This window comes from Amblyomma maculatum, chromosome 3, assembly GCF_055883805.1.
Source record: "Amblyomma maculatum isolate TAMU_Amacu chromosome 3, ASM5588380v1, whole genome shotgun sequence".
Lineage (NCBI taxonomy): Eukaryota > Metazoa > Arthropoda > Arachnida > Ixodida > Ixodidae > Amblyomma > Amblyomma maculatum.
Window position 1 is genome coordinate 24,922,497 of NC_139346.1, and position 24,224 is coordinate 24,946,720.

The following is a 24,224-nucleotide window of genomic DNA, read 5'->3' on the forward strand; positions in this document are numbered from 1 at the left end:
TTGTTTATACTCTTGAGACTGTTTGAGCCGATGCGATAAACTGAAATGCCCTGTTCTACAGAAAATCCGGCGCCCGCGCTGTCGGAGAAAAGTTGGAAAAATGACCCTCTGTCAAGAGGCACTTTTGTTGGTGATATGACCAGACACCTGTGGAGCAATAAGAACACATGACATGTTCAAGTTGGCAGGAGCTGCCAACTCAGAGAGAGTCAATGAGATTTAAGGGTGATATGGGAATTGAAAGAGGGACCCTTAGATCTCAAGTCAGGCACACTATACTCCTATAGGGCACGTTCGTATGGCTTCGGTAAAGAGGGGTTTTATATACCTATGTGTAGGGTGCTATTTTATATAATGCGGTGGCTTAAGGTTGTATTGTAATGATATGCGACAGAGGCAGTAATTAAGGGATACAGTGAATAAGCAGGTAGCAAAGTGCGGGTATGCTAACAAGGCTCCGCAAGGAGACTTAGAATCCCAAGTTTTGTTTATCACTACCAAGTTGTTGCTTAATTTATGTGATATTTGGCAATGGTTTTTAGGTGACATGTCAGTCGTGCAAGAGCCTGTTGCAGGGAATATGAGTCAACTGGACCAGTTAGAGGTTAATGAAAACCAAGGTTAATGGAGGCTTGATGTACCCCGCAGAGGAAGAAATCAAGCTTTGTCAGCTTACGAGCACCTTCAATAACAGGATAAGGAAGTCTCAAGAGGTCCAGCAAAGTAGCAAGCTGTGTAAACTTTTGATTTCAGCATTGTTTTCTCTCTTTACACAGTGCCTGCAGCTAATCTATGAAAACAATGATCGTGCCTATGCTGAGGAGCTATGCAAGATATCGTTAAGTTGCTGCACCCACTGATAGCGAGCTGGGCTGGAAATGTCAACTGGAGTGACGTTTATGGCTATGGCATAAACCTCTCTCAAGGAAGGTTTTCTGTCTGCGAATGGTAATTTTCTTCTTTTTTTTCTTTTGTGTGTTCATTTAATTAGCACATTCGGCTGCTCGCTAAATCTCGGCTGTAGTTGTACTCTTAAGCGTGAACATTCTTGTGATCGCAGGAAAGAATTAGTTTAACAACAGAAACACTCGATGCGCATTCTTCCATTGAAAATTACAAACCAGCAAAATTATATGGGTTTGCGAGCACCAATAAAAATAGGAACAAAAATCTTTCGCGCATATACGTAGCACCTTGAGGTAGACCGGCACTATGAAGCGCGCTTACTTTGACCGGTCATGCAAAATGCGGGAAGCCGTGACGGATAGCATTCTGGTGTACAAAGTTTAAGGTCTCCAACTAAGTTGAAAATCCCAGATTATCATCTAGATTTTACCTAATAAATGAGATAGAAAGGTTGGTTACATGTCACATTTTCACAGAGGTTGCTCACAGTAAGACATTTTTTTATATTGGATAGCACTGGCAGCTTAGAACAGGTTGACATCAATTTGTGTATAAAAGCTGTATGCAGGAATGAGTAAATGGTATGAAAATGACACATAGAATTTGCGACATAGTGATTTAAGTTGTTATGCATTAGGCTACCATGGCAGCTGAGCAGCTTCGAATTGTTCACAGCCGGGTGACATTTTCATCTGACAAAACAACTTGATCCGAATGCATCATCACGGTAATGCGAGCACTCCAATCGAGTGGCCTTGAACCACTATGTAAGTTTTTCGGGTTACACTCCAGCATAAATCCTTGCCGAGCAAGCGCTAAGTGCTGACTTGCTCACACTATACATGGCAGTACTATATACTAATTCGTGTTGCCAAATTATGTGAAGCGGAGCTCTTATATCCTTAAAATAACAAGCTCCTACCACGCCGACGCCTTACTCAAAGCGCAGCCAAGCGCGGCTCTCCCCGAACGATGGCGACGGGAAGTAGGCACCTCCCTCCGGTTTCGGGCAACGCAGCAAGCCGCACCAAGTGGGCTTCCATCGATCGGCCGTGCCAGTGTATTCCAAAATGAATTAAAACCGGTGTCTGGGGTCAATTGGCAGCAGACGCTTTTCAGAGCACTAGACAGGCGCTTAATTTTTTCTTTTTTTTTTTTCCTCTGTGCTCGCACATCACTGTGGTCTGCAAGTGGACTTGTGCCGTCGCAGTGACTCGCACCGCTGGCTCTCTCGCTTGCAGCCACATGGAAGCCATGGCTTATGGTCACGTGATTGAAGCACGCTTGCGCCTATCGGTTCGTCCTCTGTGGGGCAGAGCTTTGTTACTGCCAGTTGACAGAACTGTGGAGCAGCACACGGCGTAGGCTGCGCAATTCTTGGGGAGTAATCGATCTGTGAATTTCCCACAGCTGGCAGGGCCTGCTATTGAGAATGTAGTAGGTATGCGGGATGTATGCAACATAATTTCGAGGTTTCAGAAAAAGAAAATGGCAGTGATGTGGCAATTTTTCGCAGCTTTTGACCTGCAGTCAAGAGAAAAAGTTAGGAATATCGAAGGAAAAAGGTTTCAGATGTCAAAAAATTTTGGTTGGTACATCGACTCTATGGAGCATGTGACGAGCCATGGCCAAGTCCGAATAATCAGGCAGGTCCGGAAAATCGGGCATCCAAAAAAATCGGTTGGCAACTAGAATATCTTGAAGACAAACTTGGGTTAAGATGAATTTTGGGATTAGACGGACAACATGGGAACATTTGGTTGATTTTCCTTAATCCTTTAAGGGCTTATGACGAGCTGAGCTCGTCATGGGAATTTGGCAACGATCTAAGCGGCTTTTGACGAGACCAACTCGTCAAATGGTGCTTTCCTATTTAAAACATAGATGGCAGCACGTGTTCTGTGTTTGCACATTTACTGAATTATATTTTGCGCACGAGATGGGGCAAGGTGTGTCCTGTGTTTCCTAACATTTCCCGTGCTTTCAAACAAACATGAGATCATCCGTGCAGCATTCCAGTGTGAGAGAACATTATCCATCAGATGATGACAGTGCAACTTATAAGGATGTAGATTTTTTGTTTTATATTTCAAGCGAAGAAGATACTGATGATGTTTATACCAACAGCGAGTCTGAAGCGGAAGAGTGCAGCGAGGAGACGTTGGCCAGCTCCCGCGTTGGTGCCATGCTTTGAGCGCTATCACACAGATGGCTATCTAAGCTAGTTTGATGTGAACTTTGAGGAAATGGACAAGTGTGCACGGCTTTTCAAGGCATATCTTTTTTCTACACTTTCTCTGAAATTTATTTACTTCTTTTTATACCACACCTAAATGGAGCCACGTATGGTGTATTACTGTAGATTGCAAGGAATGGTAAATAAAACATTAGTTGCTGTTGTATGTTTTTGCGACACAATATTCCTATTTTAAACATGTTATCAAAGCATTTCGCGGTATAAAAAAAAATTGTCAATTTTGAAAAAGAATTTTTTTTTGTATTAAAGCCCCTAAGAGAGCATAAAAAAAGACCTTTCAAAGACGAACTACGTATTTTGCTTGTCCTTTGATTAAGACAAACTTTGGCACTTGTAGTACTTGCGAAGAGCCTGCAAGGTACTCTCAAGATTAGGTAGAGAACAAAAAATCTTTAAAAATGCTTACTCACTAGATAACATACCCTCGAAGGGAGTGCTTTCTCTCATTTCTGGTTAACCCGACACTCTGTCTTCATCATGCCGTCTTGGGAAGGTGCATGGAAGCATTCTTGCTGCAAGCAGCGCGGGGCTTCCTTGTGCTGGCCCACTCTTGGTGCAGTGATCCAGCATGGCCAGACCTCAAAAATATTGTTATTGTGCAAGGCACTTATATTGCCGCATGAAGGCTTGTGCCACATGTATGAGGCAACAGCCATGTATCTGGTGCAAAAAACATGAGATGCTGCCGGGTGTAAATGTTGCTATGTCTTTCCACAGTCGAATACAACTAAAGAAAAGAGTAGTGGATGCGTCTCAACGGATGCACCGCAGCCAATGGTGACTGGTTTTCATGACACTGTGGTTAATCTGATTAATCCATGGTGAACCCTTTTCATCCACCACACCCTGTATTGTCATGCTAGCAGGTCCTTTGAGGTGTCCTTTGAGAGGCAAAAGCTACTTTTTTCTCGAGTTGTGTTGGGCTACAGAAGACTAGATGAACAGGAAACCCGTAGTTCTGAATCATATCTTCTCTTTGTTGTACATGAAGTGCAAAGTAAGTTAGTTTTTCCTTTTGTTGGCATTGAAATGTGGATTTAATAGTTCGTTTGAACGTCTAGCGCTGCCAGTAATTCGGGCACAGCAGGGTCGAATTGTCAGCCGCAGGGCACAGCTTCAAGCACGAGAGATGGGCGCCGGAGCCAAGCGATGGTGATGGCGATGCCGCAGCGTTTTCCGTTCCTTGTCTTCTTTACATTTCCCCCACGTGAAGAAGTCGCCATCCTGGCGACTCAGGGAGAAGAGGCGACCAGAGGGTTGTAATATGGCTTGAGGCGGCTAACGTGGACAATCTCGCGGCCGCGACGGCGGTGGTCGGAAGAAGGGGTGACTGGCTCGATGACGTAGTTCACAGGGGATGTGCGTTCCAAGACGCGATAAGGTCCGTGGTATTTGGTGTCTAGTTTGTTGGTGGCAGGAACGCATAGCCAAACGAAGCTGTCGGCCTGGAACGTGGGAGCAGGGGTATCGGTATCATGCTGATCTTTGCGATATCCTTGAGTGTTGGAGATAAATGTGCGAGCTAGCTGACGGCATTCCTCGGCCTTCTGTACAATGTCTGACAAAGCACTGTACTCAGAGGCATCTGGATGGTATGGCAAAATTGTGTCCAGAGTACAAGATGGTTCACGGCCGTATAAGAGAAAGAAGGGCGAAAAACCAGTTGTTGCTTGGGTGGCAGTGTTGTACGCGAACGTTACGAATGGCAGTACTTGGTCCCAGTTGGAGCTTCCAGATTCAGATGTAACATACATTGCGAGCATGTCCCCAAGCGTACGGTTGAAGCGCTCCGTGAGGCCGTTTGTTTGCGGGTGGTACGCAGTTGTAGCTCGATGTATCGATTTACAAGACGACAGGAGCTCTTGGACTACTTCGGAAAGAAAGACACGACCTCTATCACTCAGTAGCTCGCGGGGGGCGCCGTGTCGAAGAATGAAGTGGTGCAGAAGAAAATGGGCTACTTCTCGGGCTGTCGCCGCGGGAAGTGCAGCAGTCTCGGCGTAAGGGGTCAGGTAGTCGACGGCGACGATGACCCATCGATTACCAGCGGCACTGCATGGTAGCGGACCATAAAGGTCGATTCCCACGCGATCAAACGGGCGAGCTGGACATGGTAAAGGCTGAAGAGGGCCAGCAGGGTGGCGAGAAATCTTGCGTTGTTGACAGGCGGTACAAGAGCGAATGTAGCGACGTACGAAATTGTACATTCCCCGCCAGTAGTACCTTTGACGAATTCGATCATAGGTTTTGAGGACGCCGGCATGAGCGCTTTGCAGGTCACTGTGATGGTGGGCACAAACCTCGGAGCGGAGGTGGCGCGGAATGACAAGAAGCCACGTTCTGTCGTCTGAGTTGTAGTTCCTTCGGTAGAGAAGGCCGTTCCGAATGGCGAAATGGGAGGCCTGTCGGCGGAGTGCCCGAGGATGCGTAGCCGCGGAAGTAGTGCCAAGGATATCTAGCAGGCTAGAAACCCAAGGATCTTGTCGTTGCTCGAAAGGCATATCCTCAATGGTGAGTGCTGACAAGGATGCTTGAGGAGGGGACGATGAGTTAGGCGAGCACACCGGTGACCGAGAAAGAGGGTCGGCGTCAGAGTGCTTGCGGTCAGCACGGTACACTACACGGATGTCGTATTCCTGAAGCCTGAGAGCCCAGCGCCCGAGACGGCCAGACGGATCCTTGAGAGACGCGAGCCAGCAGAGAGCGTGATGATCTGTAACTACCTCGAAGGAGTGGCCGTATAAGTAAGGGCGGAACTTCGTTACAGCCCACACGATTGCTAAGCACTCCTTTTCGGTAACGGAGTAGTTGGACTCGGCTTTGGTGAGAGCACGGCTGGCATAGGTGACAACGTATTCGGAGAAGCCAGGCTTGCGCTGGGCGAGGACGGCGCCGAGGCCGACACCACTGGCATCGGTGTGAAGTTCTGTAGGTGCAGTAGGGTCGTAATGGCGAAGGATTGGCGGTGACGTCAGAACATTGCGCAGTGTCGCGAATGTATCATCGCAGGCTGGCGACCAAGAGAAGAGGTTAGGGGTGCCTTTCAAGAGCTGTGTAAGGGGGGCTATGATGGTTGCGAAATTCCGAACAAAACGACGAAAGTACGAGCAGAGGCCCACGAAGCTTCGCAGTTGTTTCAAAGTGGTCGGTTTCGGAAAGTCAGCGACGGCGCGCAGCTTCTCAGGATCAGGCAGAACTCCATCTTTACACACATGTCCGAGTATTGTGAGCTGGCGGGCACCAAAGCGGCACTTTTTGAGGTTCAGTTGAAGACCGGCGCGGGTTAGGCAGGTGAAGACCTGGCGAAGTCGAGTCAGATTGTTTGGGAAGTCGGTTGAAAAGACGACGATATCATCAAGGTAGCATAAACAGATGTTCCATTTCAGGCCGCGCAGTACAGTGTCCATCATTCTTTCAAATGTGGCTGGGGCGTTACAGAGTCCGAATGGCATAACATTAAATTCGTATAGTCCGTCTGGAGTAATAAAGGCGGTCTTAGGACGATCCGCCTCTGCCATGGGCACCTGCCAATACCCGGAGCGTAAATCGAGTGAGGAAAAGAATTCTGCGCCTTGCAAACAGTCTAGGGCATCGTCGATTCGTGGGAGGGGGTACACATCACGACGAGTGATTTTGTTGAGGCGGCGATAATCAACACAAAATCGTATGGAGCCATCCTTCATTTTAACTAGGACCACAGGAGACGACCATGGGCTACAGGATTCTCTAATTACTCCGCGTTGCAGCATGTCATCGACTTGTTGGGCAATAACACGGCGCTCAGTCGGGGACACCCGATACGGCCGCTGATGGAGAGGTGGGTGAGCGCCAGTGTCGATGAGGTGGGAAATGGTCGTCGTGCGGCCCAAGGAAGATTGCGGAATGTCGAAGGAGGCGGGGAATTGGTGTAGAAGGTCAAGAAGTTGCTCGCGGTGGCGCGGTTTTAGAGCGCTGTCCACAGAATGGTCAAAAAGGTCCCGCTGTAGCGGATCTGAAGCCACACGAGTTGGAGTCAAGGCGTCAACTTGGCAAACAGGGAATGACTCATCATCAAAGGCGAACAGAAGGCCCACGGGCTCGATGCGGCCAAGGCACTCCCCTTCGATCAACATAGTGGGAGACGCAAAAGGATTGGCTACCAGAAGTGTGCTAGCGCCGTTGTTCATGTCAGTGACGGCAAACGGCAGCGGTAAGTGGCGGCGGCGGCAGACAACGTTAGAGGGCACAAAGAGGACTGTCGCGGCGGTGGTAAAAGAGGCAGTGAGGGGAACCAGAACAGCGCTAACGGGTGGGATGGTTGTGTCATGAGCTACGAGGAGTTTGGTCACAAAAGGACACGGCTCGTGGAGTAGGGCATCAGACGGTGCATCACTCGATTCAATGAGCTCTACTTGAGGACTGGCGCAGTCAATGATAGCATGATGCTGGGACAGGAAATCCTAGCCGAGAATGACGTCATGCGAACATGTGGGGAGAACGACGACCCAGCACCTCCACCAAGTGAAATGTGGATTTAATAGTTCGTTTGAACGTCTAGCACTGCCAGTAATTCGGGCACAGCAGGGTCGAATTGTCAGCCGCAGGGCACAGCTTCAAGCACGAGAGATGGGCGCCGGAGCCAAGCGATGGTGATGGCGATGCCGCAACGTTTTCCGTTCCTTGTCTTCTTTACAGCATGTACAATTTTCAGGCCACGTTTTGAACCTTTGTTGTTTTCTGTTGTTGCAGGTATTGGGAAATTTTTTGGTTAGCTCTCTCTGCCATCTGCACGGTATGCAGGCCTTCTCAAGCTCTTGTTGGGGTTTTCGCTTGGGCCCCGTCAGCATCAAATCTGTCCAGCACACTCGAGACACTGAAAATAAGTTTGGCTTGACTTGATAACAGGGAAAGTGTGGTGCAAATTGAATGGTAGATGTTACTGTTTGCAAAATATTTTCAAGTTTTGAATATTCACACACCTTTTATACACTTATTTGCTTACTTTTTTTTTTCAAATACTGCAGGCCTAATGGCCCAAGCAGGAGGAGCAAATGCAAATGACCAATTCTTTTGGGCTCCATAATTTTCACTTGAGCTGCTTCTGACTTTACCGAGGAACGGTCACACACCTCATAGGAGCATGTACATGTTGGTGACCGATATCCAAAACTTTGGAATCCAAAAATTTAATTTTTTGGACTGATGCCAACAATAATATAGAAATTGTTTTCTTATTTTCTTTTTTTTTTTCTTATAGAGTTCGTTTTTTCCACCCACCGTAGGTGCAAACAGGTTTCGCTGTCATCAACTGGCCCTTTGCTGCTGTGGAAGACATCACCTTAAATTTAATCAGAGTCAATCGGACAGGCTTGCTTGGTTTGGCTACTTGTTCTCTAATGTTGCCACTCGAATGAATGGCATTCAAAGCCTTTACAGCGAAGTGTATCCGAGTGATCCGGCGCATGATCATGTTGAAAATGAGCACCGGCAGGATCCGGTGACAATGCTCAATATGCGTAGATATGAGGCAGAGGGGGGAAGGGGTAGAAAGAGCAGCTGGGACTCAGAGGCGCTTGCTTCCGTAATGCATCTAGTTGGTTTCCAGTCCTGGCTTTCATGACCATCTTTGCTCTTTTATAGCCAGCGTCATGTCTGGTGCACACAGAGGGTTGCAGCCCTTTCTTGGTGGCTCAGACGCCAGACCAATCATTGTCTATCAACTCGGAGACCCTTGACAACCCTGCATTGCTAAAGCAGGGAATCAGTCGACTCGTTGCTTTTTGGAAAGCTCATCTCTAGAGCACAGCCAGTAATTAGCGGCAGGGCATATTTGAGGGGAAAAAGAAAGCGACCACATCCTTTGCGACTTTTGACTTTGCAGAGGGCACAGTATATTTCCACTATACTATAAAGCATGTTCAGATGCAGATCTCAAGCTGAGATGCAAAATCGTAGCATTTGCTCCTTTGTCTGCTCAATCCGTTGCCTGGTAGAACTGCCAAGGCAGCTCCTGCAGACCTCCAACTCCACCTTTGCACGCACCTCATGTGTGGTGTGCCTAATGATCTAATGCTTCTGAACTGCTTTATGCGTGTGGCTTAATGTATCTGCAAAGACCTCCGCTTTGAGGCTACTTTGTGTGCAAAGTTCATTGTCTGTGCATATGCTTAGTTCATTTTCTTGTCACATTTTTCTCTTCCAAGTTTCAATCTGGGCATTTCTCTGTGTACTGGAAAGCTCGGACTTCCTCGGCTTGTACCACCTTTCAGTGTGGTTTATTGTTTCTCTTGTGATGTGAATTGACCAGAGGTGTGCGAATTCCTGACATTTCAGATACGCATCAATTATGTTTGGTATTAAGGCAAAAGCCTAGTAGGCTCATGGAACGAACTCCCGTGTGCGAAATCTGTGCACAAGATCTGTCATATTCTGTGAGATGTGTTCTTGCCTAGCGTTCCTACCATCGGCAATCCCACGTTTGAACACGCGCCAAGGAACGCCACGCGACAGGAGCGATGGTGTACCATTGAAACTCACACTTGCCGGAGAAAGTGTGACAGATACTGCGCCTTTCCTTTCGTGTGAACCAGTTATAATTGTATGGAGCACTGCAATAAACGGCAATAAGAGGCAAATGATAGGAGAGCAATGTAGGCTTTCACCATTTTCCTCTTAGAAGACCTTTAAGAAACCCTCTAATTTTTTCAATTCTCATTCCTGTTCAAGAAAACTGATCTCTTGAGTTTTCAAATGCACCGGAAATTTTCGAATTCACCACTTTTTCACCGCAATGCTTGATTGCATGGACTGGGCAGTGAAGCATCCTCAAAACTCTACAGGGTGTTCTGTAAAGAGAGCCTTCCCAACAGTGTGTATGCTAAGTGATGTGCTTGACAAAACCAGGAAAAACTATTGTTCTCACTTGGGTTTCATCTCAAATGCAGATAACCATCGTGCAGTGTTCTCCAGATAAAATTACTGCGATGCACACAGTTTTCGGCTGTTTTTTTTCAGTGCCATTCGGTAATTCAACCTACCGGTTAATTCGAACATTTTTTTCTGGTCTCATGACGGCCAAATTAACAAGAGTTTACTATGCTCAGCAGCGATATCACAGCTCCACACAGTTTTATGCCGGTCCTTCCTGTACAAAACTAGTATACACAATCCTGTAAAACATTTATGCTGGATTTTTCACTAGTGTTATAAGGCTTCTGTGCTGTTGTAGTTTAATTTTATTTGCAAATACCACATAAGTTTTGAAATAAACAGGGCAAACAGTATTTTCTATTCTTATTTTTTAATTTCTTTTTCACTGATCAAATATTTGATATTCGAAGACCATTTCTTTTTTTTCATACTCATATTCGATTTGTATTAAAAAAATTGGCTGTGGTTTGACCACTGGCCATCCCGAGTAGAATTGCGGAAGCAACATCTGCAGTGAACGCGGCAGCAGCGGCACCTCTGTGTATGTGGCGGCCCCGGTGCGCCAGCTGTGCACCGTGTGACGTCACTCGCTCCTCGCGCATGTGCAGATTGGCTCATCGGGGGCTCCGCGAAATGGCTCAGTGACTAGCATAGTGTTGCTTCCGCAGCAAAATTGAAATATTCACGCACCTCTAGAATTGGCTTGTCAAGGTGGGCGAATCGGCAGGCCAGCGGATGTGAAGCGAGTTGTTGGGCACCCAGGTGTGGCCGTACCTGCTGGGACACTACCCGCTCTCCAGTGCCCCTGAGGAACGGCGCGAGCGGGACGCCAGTACCCAGGCCCAGTACGAGGCCACTTTGTCCGAGTGGCTGGCCGCCGAGGCCATGGTGCGCCACCGTGAGGGGGCCAAGCTCTCTTCCGAGAGCACCACCTCCGAGATACCGCTCATTGGTGAGTCACCAGTTGCCAGATGTGCAGTGCCCTGCCCACCACGAGGCAGGTTGCCTTGAACCAGTTCCTCCCCTGGTGCAGGCCCCAAGGATGCTCACCTGAGCAATGAGGTGTTTGAGGATGGCAGCAGTGACGGGGGCGGTTCCATGGAGGCAGCCACCCACGAAGGTGCAGCGGAGGAGGAGGAGATTGCCTGGGAGGTGGATAGTAGCCACAGCCCAGCCCACACTGGTACGCCTCCCATTCACACAGTGCAGACGGGGTTAACCAACCATGCTGGGTGAAAAAACAGCCTGTCTGTGCTTAGCGACAGGTGGGGTGGGACAAAAATTGCACCATTTTGATACAAAAAAATGTGATTTCATGCACCTTGCTATGGCAGATGCATTAGCTCAATTTGTGCACAGTTGCACCAATTGCCAGATATATACTGCATAGTTTTTTTGCCAGGCACACTTTGCAACTTTTTTGTCCTTGCCATGAAAGAGCACTGCTGTGTCATGCACTGCCACAACTGATTCCACCACAAAGAATTTCAAAGAAAGCGCAGTTGATCCCAGTGTGGTCTCTGCAGCCTCACCCTCCAGTTTCTGTCACCTGCATCCTGTCACTATGGGGCCTTGGCAGAAGAGTCAGGGAACACCCTTGGCTTGAACCATAAGTGTGGCCTTCATTGTACATATTAACTTTGTATCCAAAAGTTTGTCACAGTCAAACTCACTGATAACAATATTGAAGTGGCATGGAAATATCATTGTTAAAACCGGATTAGGCCTAAAGAAACAAAGGAAATATTATAAACTACACATTTAATGAGGACGAGGCAGCTTACACTTTTTATTTCGTAGCGGGAATGAACCCATAATCCGTAAGCTTTATTTGTTTCACGGCAATCTGGCCGACATCTCTCTGCAGGGCATCCATGGATGCCCTGCAGAGAGATGTTCTGCAGTTGCAACTGCTGAACATAGTGCAGTGGAAGGCCCTTAGCAACAACAAAGTCCCGCAGGGAGTCTATCATTCTCAAAGCCTCCTGGTGAGACACAACCTGCACAGATTCTGGTTCATCGCTGTCATCGCTACTGTCACTGTCCTCTGCTCCAGTGACTGCTGCGACGTAGCCTCATCTGTCAGCTCTTCATCTGTTGTGACTGTATCATCGGCATGTAAACATTTCTCAAGTCCCAACGCGTCGCTATCACTACAGCTCACTGTGGACCAAAGTTCAGACATCGCTGGGAAATCGGTGTTGCGCAGGAGGTATGCGAAGTGCTTCACCTTCTTTGTTAAAATTGGGCCACTAATTGGTAGATTTGCTACATGGGCGTTCAAGAACCACTGGTAGAGCACTTGTTCTACGTAGTCATACCCGGATATATTGAACTCGAAGGGGATCACGAAATAGTTCGATATATCGATAATTCGATATACAGAAATTGGCTTGAGAAGCCGCTTGCGATCGTGAAAAATGATATGGTATTTGCTGTGCAGTCAACCCACTCGCATAATGAACCCACTCCCCATGTTCGCCCCTGAGAATTTGAAAAAAAAGCGTTTGGTGGCGCGTTCCTCCGTTTCGACCGTTGCATCCACAGCTCATTTATTGGCAGCATGCCAGATGCTGCACAGCGATAACGGCACAACGTGTTCATCTTTTAACTACACTTTTCGTAGATCCTGTGGTGGCAGGGAGCGAACTTGGCAGAGTGCCCGCGTGATGGCTTGATTGCACAAGCCATGGTTCGATTTATCGTGCCGCGCTTGGGGTGGGGCGGGCGTAGTCCACTGCTACAAAATCATTGCCAAGCGTGACAGCTGCAAATGCCGTTCGAAGCGAACAATGCTAAAAGCTGGTGGCATGACCGCAGCCGACCGCGTGCTTTCGTTGATTCATAGATGCAAGAATAAACGACTCTCGCAAAAAAAAAAAAAAAAATCTGACGCTTCTTAACGTCTGCAGCCGCCATAGCTTATGCTGCGCCGCACGTTTAGCCCGACAAGAACAACTCTCGCAAAAGAAAAAAAATTGCTGCTTCTTAACCTCCGCAGCCGCCATAGCATACGTTCAGCCCAACGGCAAGAATAAACGACTCTCGCAAAAAAAAAAAGAAAGATCTGCCGTTTTTTAGCGTCCGCAGCTTACGCGCATTCAGCACGATGACACGAGACGCTCATCGCACGCCAGCCGCCGCGCGCAGAGCGTTCACAACAGACACTGGAGAAGCGTCTGCCACGGGCTGAGCTGGCTTGTCCGCGCATGCGTAGTGCGTGCTGCTGGAAACGAGACCAGGAAAGAGAGAGGAAGGGGAGAGATAAACGCTCAGCAGAAGAGTGGGCACACCCTTGCGCTTCGCTCTATCGCATTTTTCCCCTCTCCCGAACACCATGGCTGCATTGGCTCCCTCTCGTTCCTTCGCACACGACTTGCAAACGTCACGTGCTAGCGCGGCAGCGATCACCGCAGATGCGCGTGCCTTTGGGGGAAGGGCGCGGCGCTGCCCCAGACCAGCCGTCGCTGAGCTGTCTCCTCTCATTCCCTCTGCGCGTGGCTTGAAGACGTCACGCGGCAAACGGCCGATGTGATGTGATCGTCTTTGGGGGAGGTGCACCGTCCAATGCTTGGTGCGCAGTTCGATATATCGAACGACCGGTGAAATTGAGTTCGATATACGACGCAGCTTTCCTATACTTTTACATGGGATTTTCAAAGGGATATTTCGCGAGTTCGATATAACCAAAATTCGAAATATCCGGGTTCGATATATCCGGGTTCGACTGTATATGTAGGCCACGTGCTGAACCCTTTTCCAGCCATCGTTCATTGCATGGGCAGCACTGGCATCGCTTTCATTCTTAATCTTGAGCGGATGATTGTCAATACTGTCGGCTGTGTCAGGCCATACTTGCACACCAAGTTTCACACTTTTACGCCGTCCTTCTGCTCACGGTCAATGTTCCGCTTAACTTTTAGCAGTACTGCCGTTTGCTTCCCCTTCTGCGCTGGTTGTGTCGCGCTTCCTGAAGGAGGATCCTTCATTGCTGTTCACAGAAAATCCAGAGCCAACAAGATCATGGCAACGATGATGGCACACTAGGAGGACCACATTAGAAGGACACGTGCACGAACGCTGCTGCACGCCTGCCACAAAACGTGCAATTGCGAAGCAGGGGCCTGGACAAAGCAAGTAGGGGAGGATAGTGCAGCGCACACCACGTCAGTGCACCCTCAGAATGGACTACTCCACTGTGCAGAGCCAGAGAGGATGCGTTCTCTAAGCCACGGGAGGTCTCGAGGGGGAACGCTCAAAGCTCTCTCTGAGAACAACTGTGCCTAGCAGCACCTGACATGTTCCCTCCTCCTCCGTGTGAGGAAGCACTCCGTCCTCCCCCGTGTCTCCGCGACATGCAAGCTTCCCCGGCGCACCCTTTTATTGTCGCTCCACGTCTCCGGGCATGCTTTTGTGGTCGCCACTTTTCCGCGTTTTTGTTGACTTACAGTGACTACATTTGATTGTTATAACCAATAATATAATATGACACCATTGTAATAGGCAGTTTATTTTACCAGAGAACACATGGCCAAGCTGACGTTGCAGTGGCTGCCCATTGTTATATCCGACATATTGTTAAAACGTTATTGTTATAAGTGGGTTGTATATGCATGCTTCTAGAGGGCATTGTTTGCAGAAAATTTCATTTATAGTTATTCAACTTGCTTATGTCAGAAGTACATGCGATTAGATTTTCACTCAGTTTGTAATATTCGAGTTTACTTTGGACCAAAAATTTTTGTACTCTCACTGCTCCACCAAAATCCAAAATTGGAAGTGGCCATTATATCAACTTTTTGATGGCTTGCATATAGTCGGAGAGATTTGCCCGTCGCTGCAACATAAGCTGCGATGGTGTCACAACTGAACAGTCGGAGCTGTAGGGAGTTTGTCAGGAGTACAAGCTTTTTGCTTTCAAAATTGCTGCTATTTTCTTCAGCTTGCTGTCTTCATAAAGCTGTATACACCCCCCACCCGCTTCATTGCTGCTGTTTTGCATATTTGGGACCAAAACCTTTGCACTGACGTTTTTGATTGACGTGAACTTTGGGGAATGAGATTCTAAACCATTAAAAGGTTTTTATTTTACTTCCCCTTTCAAGAATTACATGCCTATGCTCATCCCTTGAGACTGTATTTTTTATTGTGCTCTAATCATATTTGCTTGTGAATTATATAAAAGCAGCAAATTTAATGCAGCTCCAACCACACATAACAATTCAGATATAACCAACTACTCTTCCGAATCTCACTGGAGGTATATTCAGTGATGCCACCTTTGCACCAAATATGTGAAACAGCTTTGGATAGGCAATTGGAATTATCTGCATAATGTGCTTGCAAGTATGTCAGCAAAGAAACTTTATGGACTTTATGGACTCTTAAGTATGCTTAAGAGTTGATGTGATAACATTGCTGTACATATTGTTGCTAACTACTGAATGTAATCAGTTGGTAATTAGTTGTTAGTTAGCTATCCTAATTAGTAGGACTAACTGATAAGGCTAAATCATTGCACTACTTATATTTGCAAAGTAGTATCACTAATCCGCACACGGAGGGCACACTTTCGGTGGCCTGCACAATGCAGAGAAATGGCACGTTGTGAAATCAAGATGACAGAGGGACATGGAAGAGGCTAAAACAGCCTCCTTTGCTGCTGCTAGCTACAAGCAAGGGCGCGGTGAGAGAGAGCGAAAGCAGCAGTCGAGTCATGTGCAGACCTATTGGACAGGAAATGGCGTGCGCCCCTGAACTTGGCGCATCATAGCAAACACACCAACAGAATAAAAATAAAAATTTGCAAACCTGCGGGAGATGGCAGAACAACCCTTGAACCCATAACTGCAGCGCGCGTGGCATGACTGCTTAGCGGGAGAGAGTAGCGCGCAGAGCGACCACAACCCCATGAAAAGAATGTGGCAGGGGTGGGCGCGGTCACTCCATACTTTTGAATATTGCTACGAAGATGACGAAGCGGGCAGTGGCGTGGGGCGGAGCACTCGCGCCAGGCCCGCTGGCCATTAAAAGCATATTTCATCGTCATGTCATCACGTCGTTCTGTTTCTGTTGTGTCGCCGTGTTCCATCACTTGTCATGCCACCACGTAACAATATATACTTACCAACACAGCGCGAGGTGAAAATACAAACTTGTAGAAAGATTTGGCAGATGGCGCAGCCAGTCAAAGAGCACCAGCTTCGACCTCAGGCTCGAAGTTTTGAACACACGTTAGAGAATATACCGGTCTGTCGGTGACACTAGTGGGGAAGCACGAAAATGTACCGGTACGTTCAGGACAGCAAAAGGGCTTAGTACCAGTGCTACTTCGATATTGTCGACCATAAACCCTGACTGCTCATTGGAGGGTCAAATTCTAAAATTGAAGCTCAGATACTTTGGTCATCTGATGAGAAGAGAGGAGTCGCTGGAGAAAGATTTGATGTTGGGAAAGGTTGAGGGTCGCCGGAGAAGGGGTAGGCAGCGAACACGATAGTTAGATGGCATCCTCGAGGCGCTGCAGATGAAGTTATGTGATGTTAGGGAGATAGTGAGAGACCGGAAAGCGTGGCGTGACATGGTCTATAGGGTCACGAAGAGTCGGACACAACTGAACTGAACTGAACTGAACCGGTGCTACTTAGGAGGCTAGCTTCTTAGTAATGCTAATATGTAGCGTCGGTCTTACTAAGGGCACAGTATGAGGCAGTCACATTAGGCCCCTATACTTTCACACTGAATGACCGCTCCTCACTGGTGAGACTACCTGGCTTGCGACTCAAAAGACAGAGGTTCAGTTCCACTTTACAAGGCCACTTCTCAGTGAAAGTATTCTTTTTTCCTTCTGGGGCTCTTTGTAATGCTGTTTAGCTGAAGTTGTAACCTTGTGTCACAGCAGTGTAGAACCCTGCCATGTCCTACCAGCTTGGCCATGATTGGTTGATAGTTGGATGACTTCACAAGGTCGCGTGACCACCTAGTTGTGCACTGATCGGTCAGAAAGGTGTCTGACGCCACGAGACCACTTTACCTTTCTTTACAAATCAGGGAATATTTTGTGGCACACGGTGGGTTTATCTCGGAATGTGGACTAGAACTTATCTGTAGCAGTGAAGAGGCCAGCACTGAGCTGGCTGTTTTTGAATGGCATTGTTGGCACCACGTGTGTGGCAAGCTGTAATTGCTGACTGCCGGGAGTTCTTGGCAGTTCGCCATAGTATGGTTCACTGCCAGCCATGTCAGGTGGCGCCATGAGGAGACCACCTTGCTTTCCCCTTGGGCTGCTGCAGAGACATGGGTGGCTGGGGGTGGCCCGCCTGAAGAAGGTGCCCGTCCTGATCCCCTGCAGCAGCTCCTGCAGCCGCCAGCCATGGATGATGAATCCAGCTGTGTGTCACCAGCCTCTTCCAGTGGAGGAGTCTACTCGGTGAGCAGAGCACCAACCTCATTGAGCAGCATATCTGATGTGCTCACTGAGGGCTTGGCTGAGGAGGAAGATTAGTAACCATCGATATACTGCAGGTTATAGCATTTTTATGCCGAATGCCAGAATGAAAACTTGAGTGTTCAGTGGAGCATGTTGAATGTGTCATCTGCGGCCATTTGGTCTTAGGACAGTGCAGACACTGAGCTTCACGCATAGCCTCCTCAACAAATGCTGCGCATCTTTGCAGAGCGACCTGCTGGACCTGTTCTCGCTCAACCTGCACCGCATCGACAAGGACGTGCAGCGCTGCGACCGCAACTACTCCTACTTCACCACCACCAACCTGGAGAAGCTGCGCAACGTCATGTGCACGTCAGTATACGCACACATTGCTGCTTTCTCCAGAGCAGTATTTGCCATAGGGCCAGTTTGTGCAGGTCTGTAGCAAAAGCTGGTAGAGTAAAATCTCGTTTACTTGGCCTTCTAACAAAAATGTTTACCGAAAACCATTTGCACTGCAGTAAATTTACCTAATGAATATGGTCGTCTGTACGTTTGAGATGGAAACTAAGTGGCAGCAATGTTTTGTGCTTTCGTCAACTATTTTGCTTTGCACACACTGTCAAGCATGTTGAAAAATTTCTCGAGAATGCTTCTGCAGCCCTTTTCACAGTGGGGTGCAACAGCAATGGTGCCTTTTACAAATGGCCCCCATCACATTTTGAGCGGGCCTTACTCCTCAAAATATGTACTTGAAGAGTGGAGGAAGCATGTGAATGCAGGAAGGAGAAATATCTGCAGGCTTTAAAATAGTGTGACATCATTCCAAAATACAATTAGCTTACTGTCTGTTACGTATAAGGTATTTACCAAAATAATCTCTAATAGAATTAGGGCAACGTTAGACTGCAACCAAGCAAAAGATCAAGCAGGTTTTCGGAAATGATGCTCTACTATCGATCGTATCCATACCATCAACCAGGTGATAGAAAAATGGTCGAAATATAACCAGCCCTTATACATAGCATTCATTGATTACGAAAAAGCATTTGGCTCAGTAGAAACCTCGACGGTCATACAGGCATTGCGAAATCAGGGTGTAGACGAGCCGTACATGAAAGTGCTGGAAGACATATATAGTGGCTGCACAGCAACCATAGTTCTGCATAAAGAAAGTAATAAAATTTCCATAAAGATAGGTGTTAGGCAAGGAAACACGATCTCCCCAGTAATATTCACAGCTTGCTTAGAAGAAGTATTCAGAGACTTGGAATGGGAGCAGTTAGGGATAAAGGTGGATGGAGAATACCTCAGTAATCTGCAATTTGCTGATGACATTGCATAGGTAAGTAACTCAGGGGATGAATTGTAAAGAATGATTGATGACCTAGACAGGAAAAGTAAAAAAGTAGGCTGAAAATCAATATGCAGAAGACTAAGGTAATGTTCAATAGCCTAGGGAAGGAACAGTGGTTTATGTTAGGTTGCGAAGCACTGGAAGTAGTAGGCGAATATGTCTATTTAGATTCAGACCATGAAAGGGAAATAACAAGGAGAATAAGACTGGGATGGAGCGCATTTGGCAAGAACTCCCAGATTATGACTAGCAGCTTACTGGTATCGCTCAAGAAGAAAGTATACAACAGTTGCATCTTACCTGTACTTACCTATGGGGCTGAAACGTGGAGGCTAGCAAAGAGAGTTCTACTTAAGGGGAGGACAACGCAGAGGGCTATGGAAAGAAAAATGGTTGGGATAACGTTAAGAGATGGGAAACGTGCAGATTGAGTCAGAAAAATAACTCAAGTTACTGACATTCTAGTGGAAATTAAGAAGAAGAAATGGGCATGGGCAGGACATGTAGTGCGAAGAGATGATAACCGATGGTCGCTTAGGGTAACAAACTGGATTCCAAGGGAAGGAAAGCGTAGCAGGGGACGGCAGAAAATTAGGTGGGCAGATGAGGTTAAGAAGCTCGCAGGGGTCAAGTAGATGCAGCTCGCACAGGACCGGGTTAATTGGAGGAATATGGGAGAGGCCTTCGCCCTGCAGTGGATATAGTCAGGCTGAGAGGTTGATGATGATGATTCCAAACTAAAAGATGAGTCATGCACAAAGCAGTGTCTGAAACAATGCAGCTGGCCTGTGTCCAAGCCCAGTGGTAGTGGTCATAGGGCATGAATTATAGAGAACCAAAGCACACTATGTTGCTGGGCTTTATTTTGGCAATGCGCAACTCGTGATCATCATCATCACGCCTGCCATAGCATGCACACCTGATGTCATGTGTGCGGGCGCCACTGTTCTATGCAGTTCAGGTTCGGGGGAGGTCCGTGTGGGCAGTTGCTGGCTTGACGGGTCATACCTCGATATGGCTCCACTTATGAATTAACTGGCATAAACCTGCCCATATTCGATTGAAGGGGTGTCTGATGCCATTGAATTCCATAGGCACCAGCCGGGACCATGCTCTTAGTTCAAATTATTTAAATTTTTGCAATAATGAAACTTTACTGTACGCCAACCTCTCTCACACTCATGCGCATGCGTGAAGGTGCAGTACTTGCTGGCCAGCAAGACATATACATGAAAAAGCAGGTTCTGATCTATACTCTCTAGTTGGATAGGACGCTGCCTGACTGTCTGTTCATGTGCACACTTCGTTTTTGCACCATTTTCTGCAATGCATTTACTACAGTTACAGATCGTTGCTTCAGACTTTACTGTGCAGAAATAAGTGTTTGTAATATCAGGATGTTTGAGTTATCGAATGACCTCGAAAGAACTGCTTCCACCACAATGCATTTGTTTGGTGAAACCACAAATGCTTTAGTGTGTGCATACGGACGGAAGGGTCTGAGCAGATTTATGCCATAATCATAAAGACCTCCTTGTTATCCTTCACGGTGTTATGCAATCTTCCACAACCTCATCTCACCTCTCACTAGTGCCACTGTGGCCAGTGAGGAGGCTTCCCTGCACTAACTGCAATTGGCTCTGATGAGCAGGCATTTGGGCACCCTCGAAGAGCAAAACCATATGAACGGAAGCAAAGGAAATGCTCAGCTGTGAGGGGGGAAATGAAAAAAAAAAGAAGGAATGCGAGACAGCACCAGGGGCGTGCCACTCGACAACCGAAAGTTCGGCTCACTGGCCAATGGTGGCTGTTGTGATGCTCAGAAAAGTGAAACTGAAAGTAAGCTCCCGGTTTTTTTCTTAGAGATAGGGCCTTTGATTTGTCATCACATCTGTCGTTACACGCTGCTATGAGAGGTTCATGACCAGTGAGTGACTCGGCAAATTGCAATTCAGGTATTTAGTTCAACTTTAAGGTGTGTCCAAAAAGTAATACCTCTGTATTTTTTTTTCTTTGAACATCGTTTACTCAAAACGTGAAATTCATAATTATTACATATCGCAGCCACATATCCGCCAGACCCACTTTACCTTTAAATGCGGCCGCGGTCAGGTTGTAGAGCTTTGCACTACTGGTGAACAAAGGCATTTGTGCCTTCTTTGATCCCGCTTTTAACACAACAGTGTTAAAGGTCTCGTGGGTGAAAAAAGCAGCCTTGGCATGACTGAAGAACCCTGATTAGTCAAAATGGATTGTGATGTAGTTGTGATGCTACTGGCAGTGACATTGCGTAAAAGAAAAGAAAAAAGAATGAATGGCTACGTAGTGGAATCAAACCTCTGACCTTCAGTCGTGAGTGAGGCCCCTGCACCACCAAAGCACATCCGTTTGACTGGGTTAAAAAGAATTGCGTTAAGACAACAAACATGTCTATGTCTGTGAGTCAGTCAGGGGCCCGCAAGCAACTGTAGGGATCTCTTAACGCTGTCACGTCATACTGTTAGCCCAAGCTCTTTTTCTTTGTGATGTAGTCCTGTCCTTAGGGCATAGATGACACTCTTGCCACTCTGAAATCTGGATATAAGAAGTGCAGACATGAAATGTGATAACTGCAAGGAGGATAGGGAAGTACAGTTCAGGCAAATTTGGCTGTCGCTTCTTGTGCTTTTGGGCGGCTATGAGCAGGGGCTTTGTGGCCCGTGTTGGTGCAGGAAGAAAAAAAGCTTGTACAAAGTGGGGATGCAGCAGCTTGTGCAAGCTTGTGTAAAGTGGGGATGCAGGGGGGCTCTCCAGCAGTCTTTTGTCTTTTTCATTTATCTCCTGTGCCTTTCCCGCTCCTCGACCCAGTCACACGTCTCGCACTTTCAAAACGCCAAAAGGCACAGGATGCCTGTTGCTCAAACGGAATGGTCTGAACTTCACGCGCCGACTAGAAAAAAAAGTATTAAATAATTAGACGGACACCTTTAGCAAGGCCAGGTGCTTTAAAAGGGGAATTGAGAGTGAATGTACCCAAGGGTGCTCACGCAGTGTATTATCTGGTTGTTACCTTTTTTTTTTCTCTGAAAGAGGCAAAGTGATTGTTAAAATGAGAAAGGGTTGAAAATATGAGCCTGGAGATGCCCACCGCATTTTTCATAAATATGTGCTTTGGATGTGATGTTTTGCTGAATTTCCAGTCGTTGGGCACGATCACTGTGTCCTAGTATTAAAAAGAAAAAAAAATGCTACTTCACTGGCTCTGCATGGTTGAGTGCAGAGCGAATTTGACTTCAAAGCAAACCTTCAGGACAGAGGGGTATAAAGGAAGTTATGATTTGGTGCTTAAAATGCGGAAAGGGTGAGGGGGAGTTGTGTGTGGCTTTCGTGGTGTCAGTTGTGGTGTGCTTTTCGTTGCAGCTATGTGTGGGAGCACCTGGATGTGGGCTACGTGCAGGGCATGTGTGACCTGGTGGCCCCACTGCTGGTCATCTTTGATGACGGTGAGTGCCACTTTCTCCCCCGACTCAGAGGCAGGGCTTCTGTGCAATTTGTCGATGCAGGCACTGACCAACAACTGCTTTCATTGCCTGTAGCTTCCTTAGCTTTATATATGCACCAGGCACATGGCAACACAAATAAAACAACTTTACACATTGGGGGTGCTGTCTCCTTGCCATTGCTGCAGTCATTCGCGTTGTCATTGGCACTGAGAAACAGCAGCGTTCTCTTCCTTAGACATGAAAATGGCTGGCTGGATACATTTAATGGAGGGTTTTAAAATGGCAAGTGCTTCACCTATCACCCTTGTTGTGGTGTCGCAACATGTGGGTAGAAGAGTTCTTTTTCCTAGGGCCAGCGTTCAGCCCTTGCCCTGGTCACAGCTTAAAGGGCAACTCTGCAGGTTTTTCGACATTCGCTTATTCTGATAGAAATATTGCTGTAGGTTTTCCTCTCCGCCCTGAAGCGCTCTGCCAGATTTGGGCGATAATTTGTTCGCATGCAACTATGTGCAGTTTTCATGGCCTTAGTTGAGACGATGCGTTTGTGATGTCACAAACATCATACCTGCTTTACTGCTTGCTCCCAGCATGATCATAAAATTTTGAAGCCTGTATTAGGCTATCTCAGACATTTTATGTACTGTGTCATGATTTCCAGGCTTTATTTCCAACATCCAACGTGCGTGCGAGTGTTTTTGCAATACTGTAAGCGACGTCACCGTTTCATCAGCTGAAACGTCATTTCTGGCCATGAAACGAGTTTCAGTTTTGATTTCCTGTTCTTTCTTTTTAAAAATAGTTCCCCTCGGAATTTCTGAAAACAGTTTTTTTTGTGTCGGAGTCAGGACACAACGAGGGATGCAATGCCATCAATAACTCGAAATGATGAACAGACCACCGCAATTCTCCTGCTGGGCCTATGGGCAAGAAGCCACTCCTTCCATTTGCTCTGGCACACTCAGAGAAAGTAAAAAGAGTCACTGTAAAATCTTGCTTGGTGAAATCAAGTGAGCACTGACAGGATTATGCTTTTTAAAGAAACATGCATTGTCTTAAGAAAGCTGGTCACCCAACTCCAGGGACCTCCCACCCCTCCCTTGAAGGAGTGTACATGTCCCCTAATTTTTTCTGTAATCACCCTCTTAATTTGTAAGTTTCTTTAATTATTGTCCACAAAATATGACTACAGCCTCAAAAAAATTACACCTGTTTTGTAGAACAGTATGACACTACTAGAGGTCACTTGATGAAACACTATTTAAACACCAGATACAAAGTTCGATACCCGGTGCGGCCGGCTACCCAGTGGTTTCCAGTGGGTACAAGACTCCCTGACCTGGGGCTCGGCTCTTCTGGGGTGAAATGCTTGGGAAAAGGGGTCATGGACCAAAAATTAAAAAAATGATGGTTAAAAAAAAAGGAAAAGACCCACATAATGAGCTTCTGCCGCAAGAGGCGGATTTATGGTTGTCTGATGGCGGAGTGAATCACTAGCTCATCAGCACAACCCCCTTAGGAGGAGTGTACACACCCCTCAATTTTCTGTAAGCAACCCTTTAATTTGTAAGTTTCTTTTGTTGTTGTCTACAAAAAATGACTACAGTCTCAAAGACATTGCACCAGTTGTGTAGAACAATGTGACACCATTAGGGATCACAACTGCTTGATCAGACACTATTGGTGCCTTGGAAATTGAAAGGAAGAAAAAAGGGAAAATGGCATTAACGAGTGCAAATTTATGTTATTCACAAGGAAACACGCTGCGAATCTGCATCAGTATAGTATTGGCTCACTTTTCATTGATCCTACATTAGCCTGTAAATATCTTGGCCTCCACTTAACGCACTCACTGTCATGGGTAACCCACATTCAAAACATTTGCGT

The 24,224-nt window shown here is 46.9% G+C and overlaps 1 protein-coding gene across 4 annotated transcripts in view; it reads left to right on the forward strand.

Annotated features, from left to right (window-relative positions):
* LOC146194364 (small G protein signaling modulator 1-like) overlaps positions 1-24,224 on the forward strand; it is a 164,881-nt gene that overhangs the window by 83,015 nt on the left and 57,642 nt on the right. For all 4 annotated transcript variants that reach the window (XR_014705876.1, XM_084597375.1, XM_084597378.1 and 1 more), the window contains exons 14-18: positions 10,835-11,024; positions 11,106-11,255; positions 17,365-17,501; positions 17,749-17,873; positions 22,258-22,340. Coding sequence is in view for 3 of the 4 variants with exons in the window: in XM_084597375.1 (XP_084453501.1) it covers positions 10,835-11,024; positions 11,106-11,255; positions 17,365-17,501; positions 17,749-17,873; positions 22,258-22,340 (685 nt within the window). In the remaining variant the exon portion in view is untranslated. The remainder of the gene's footprint in view (positions 1-10,834; positions 11,025-11,105; positions 11,256-17,364; positions 17,502-17,748; positions 17,874-22,257; positions 22,341-24,224) is intronic.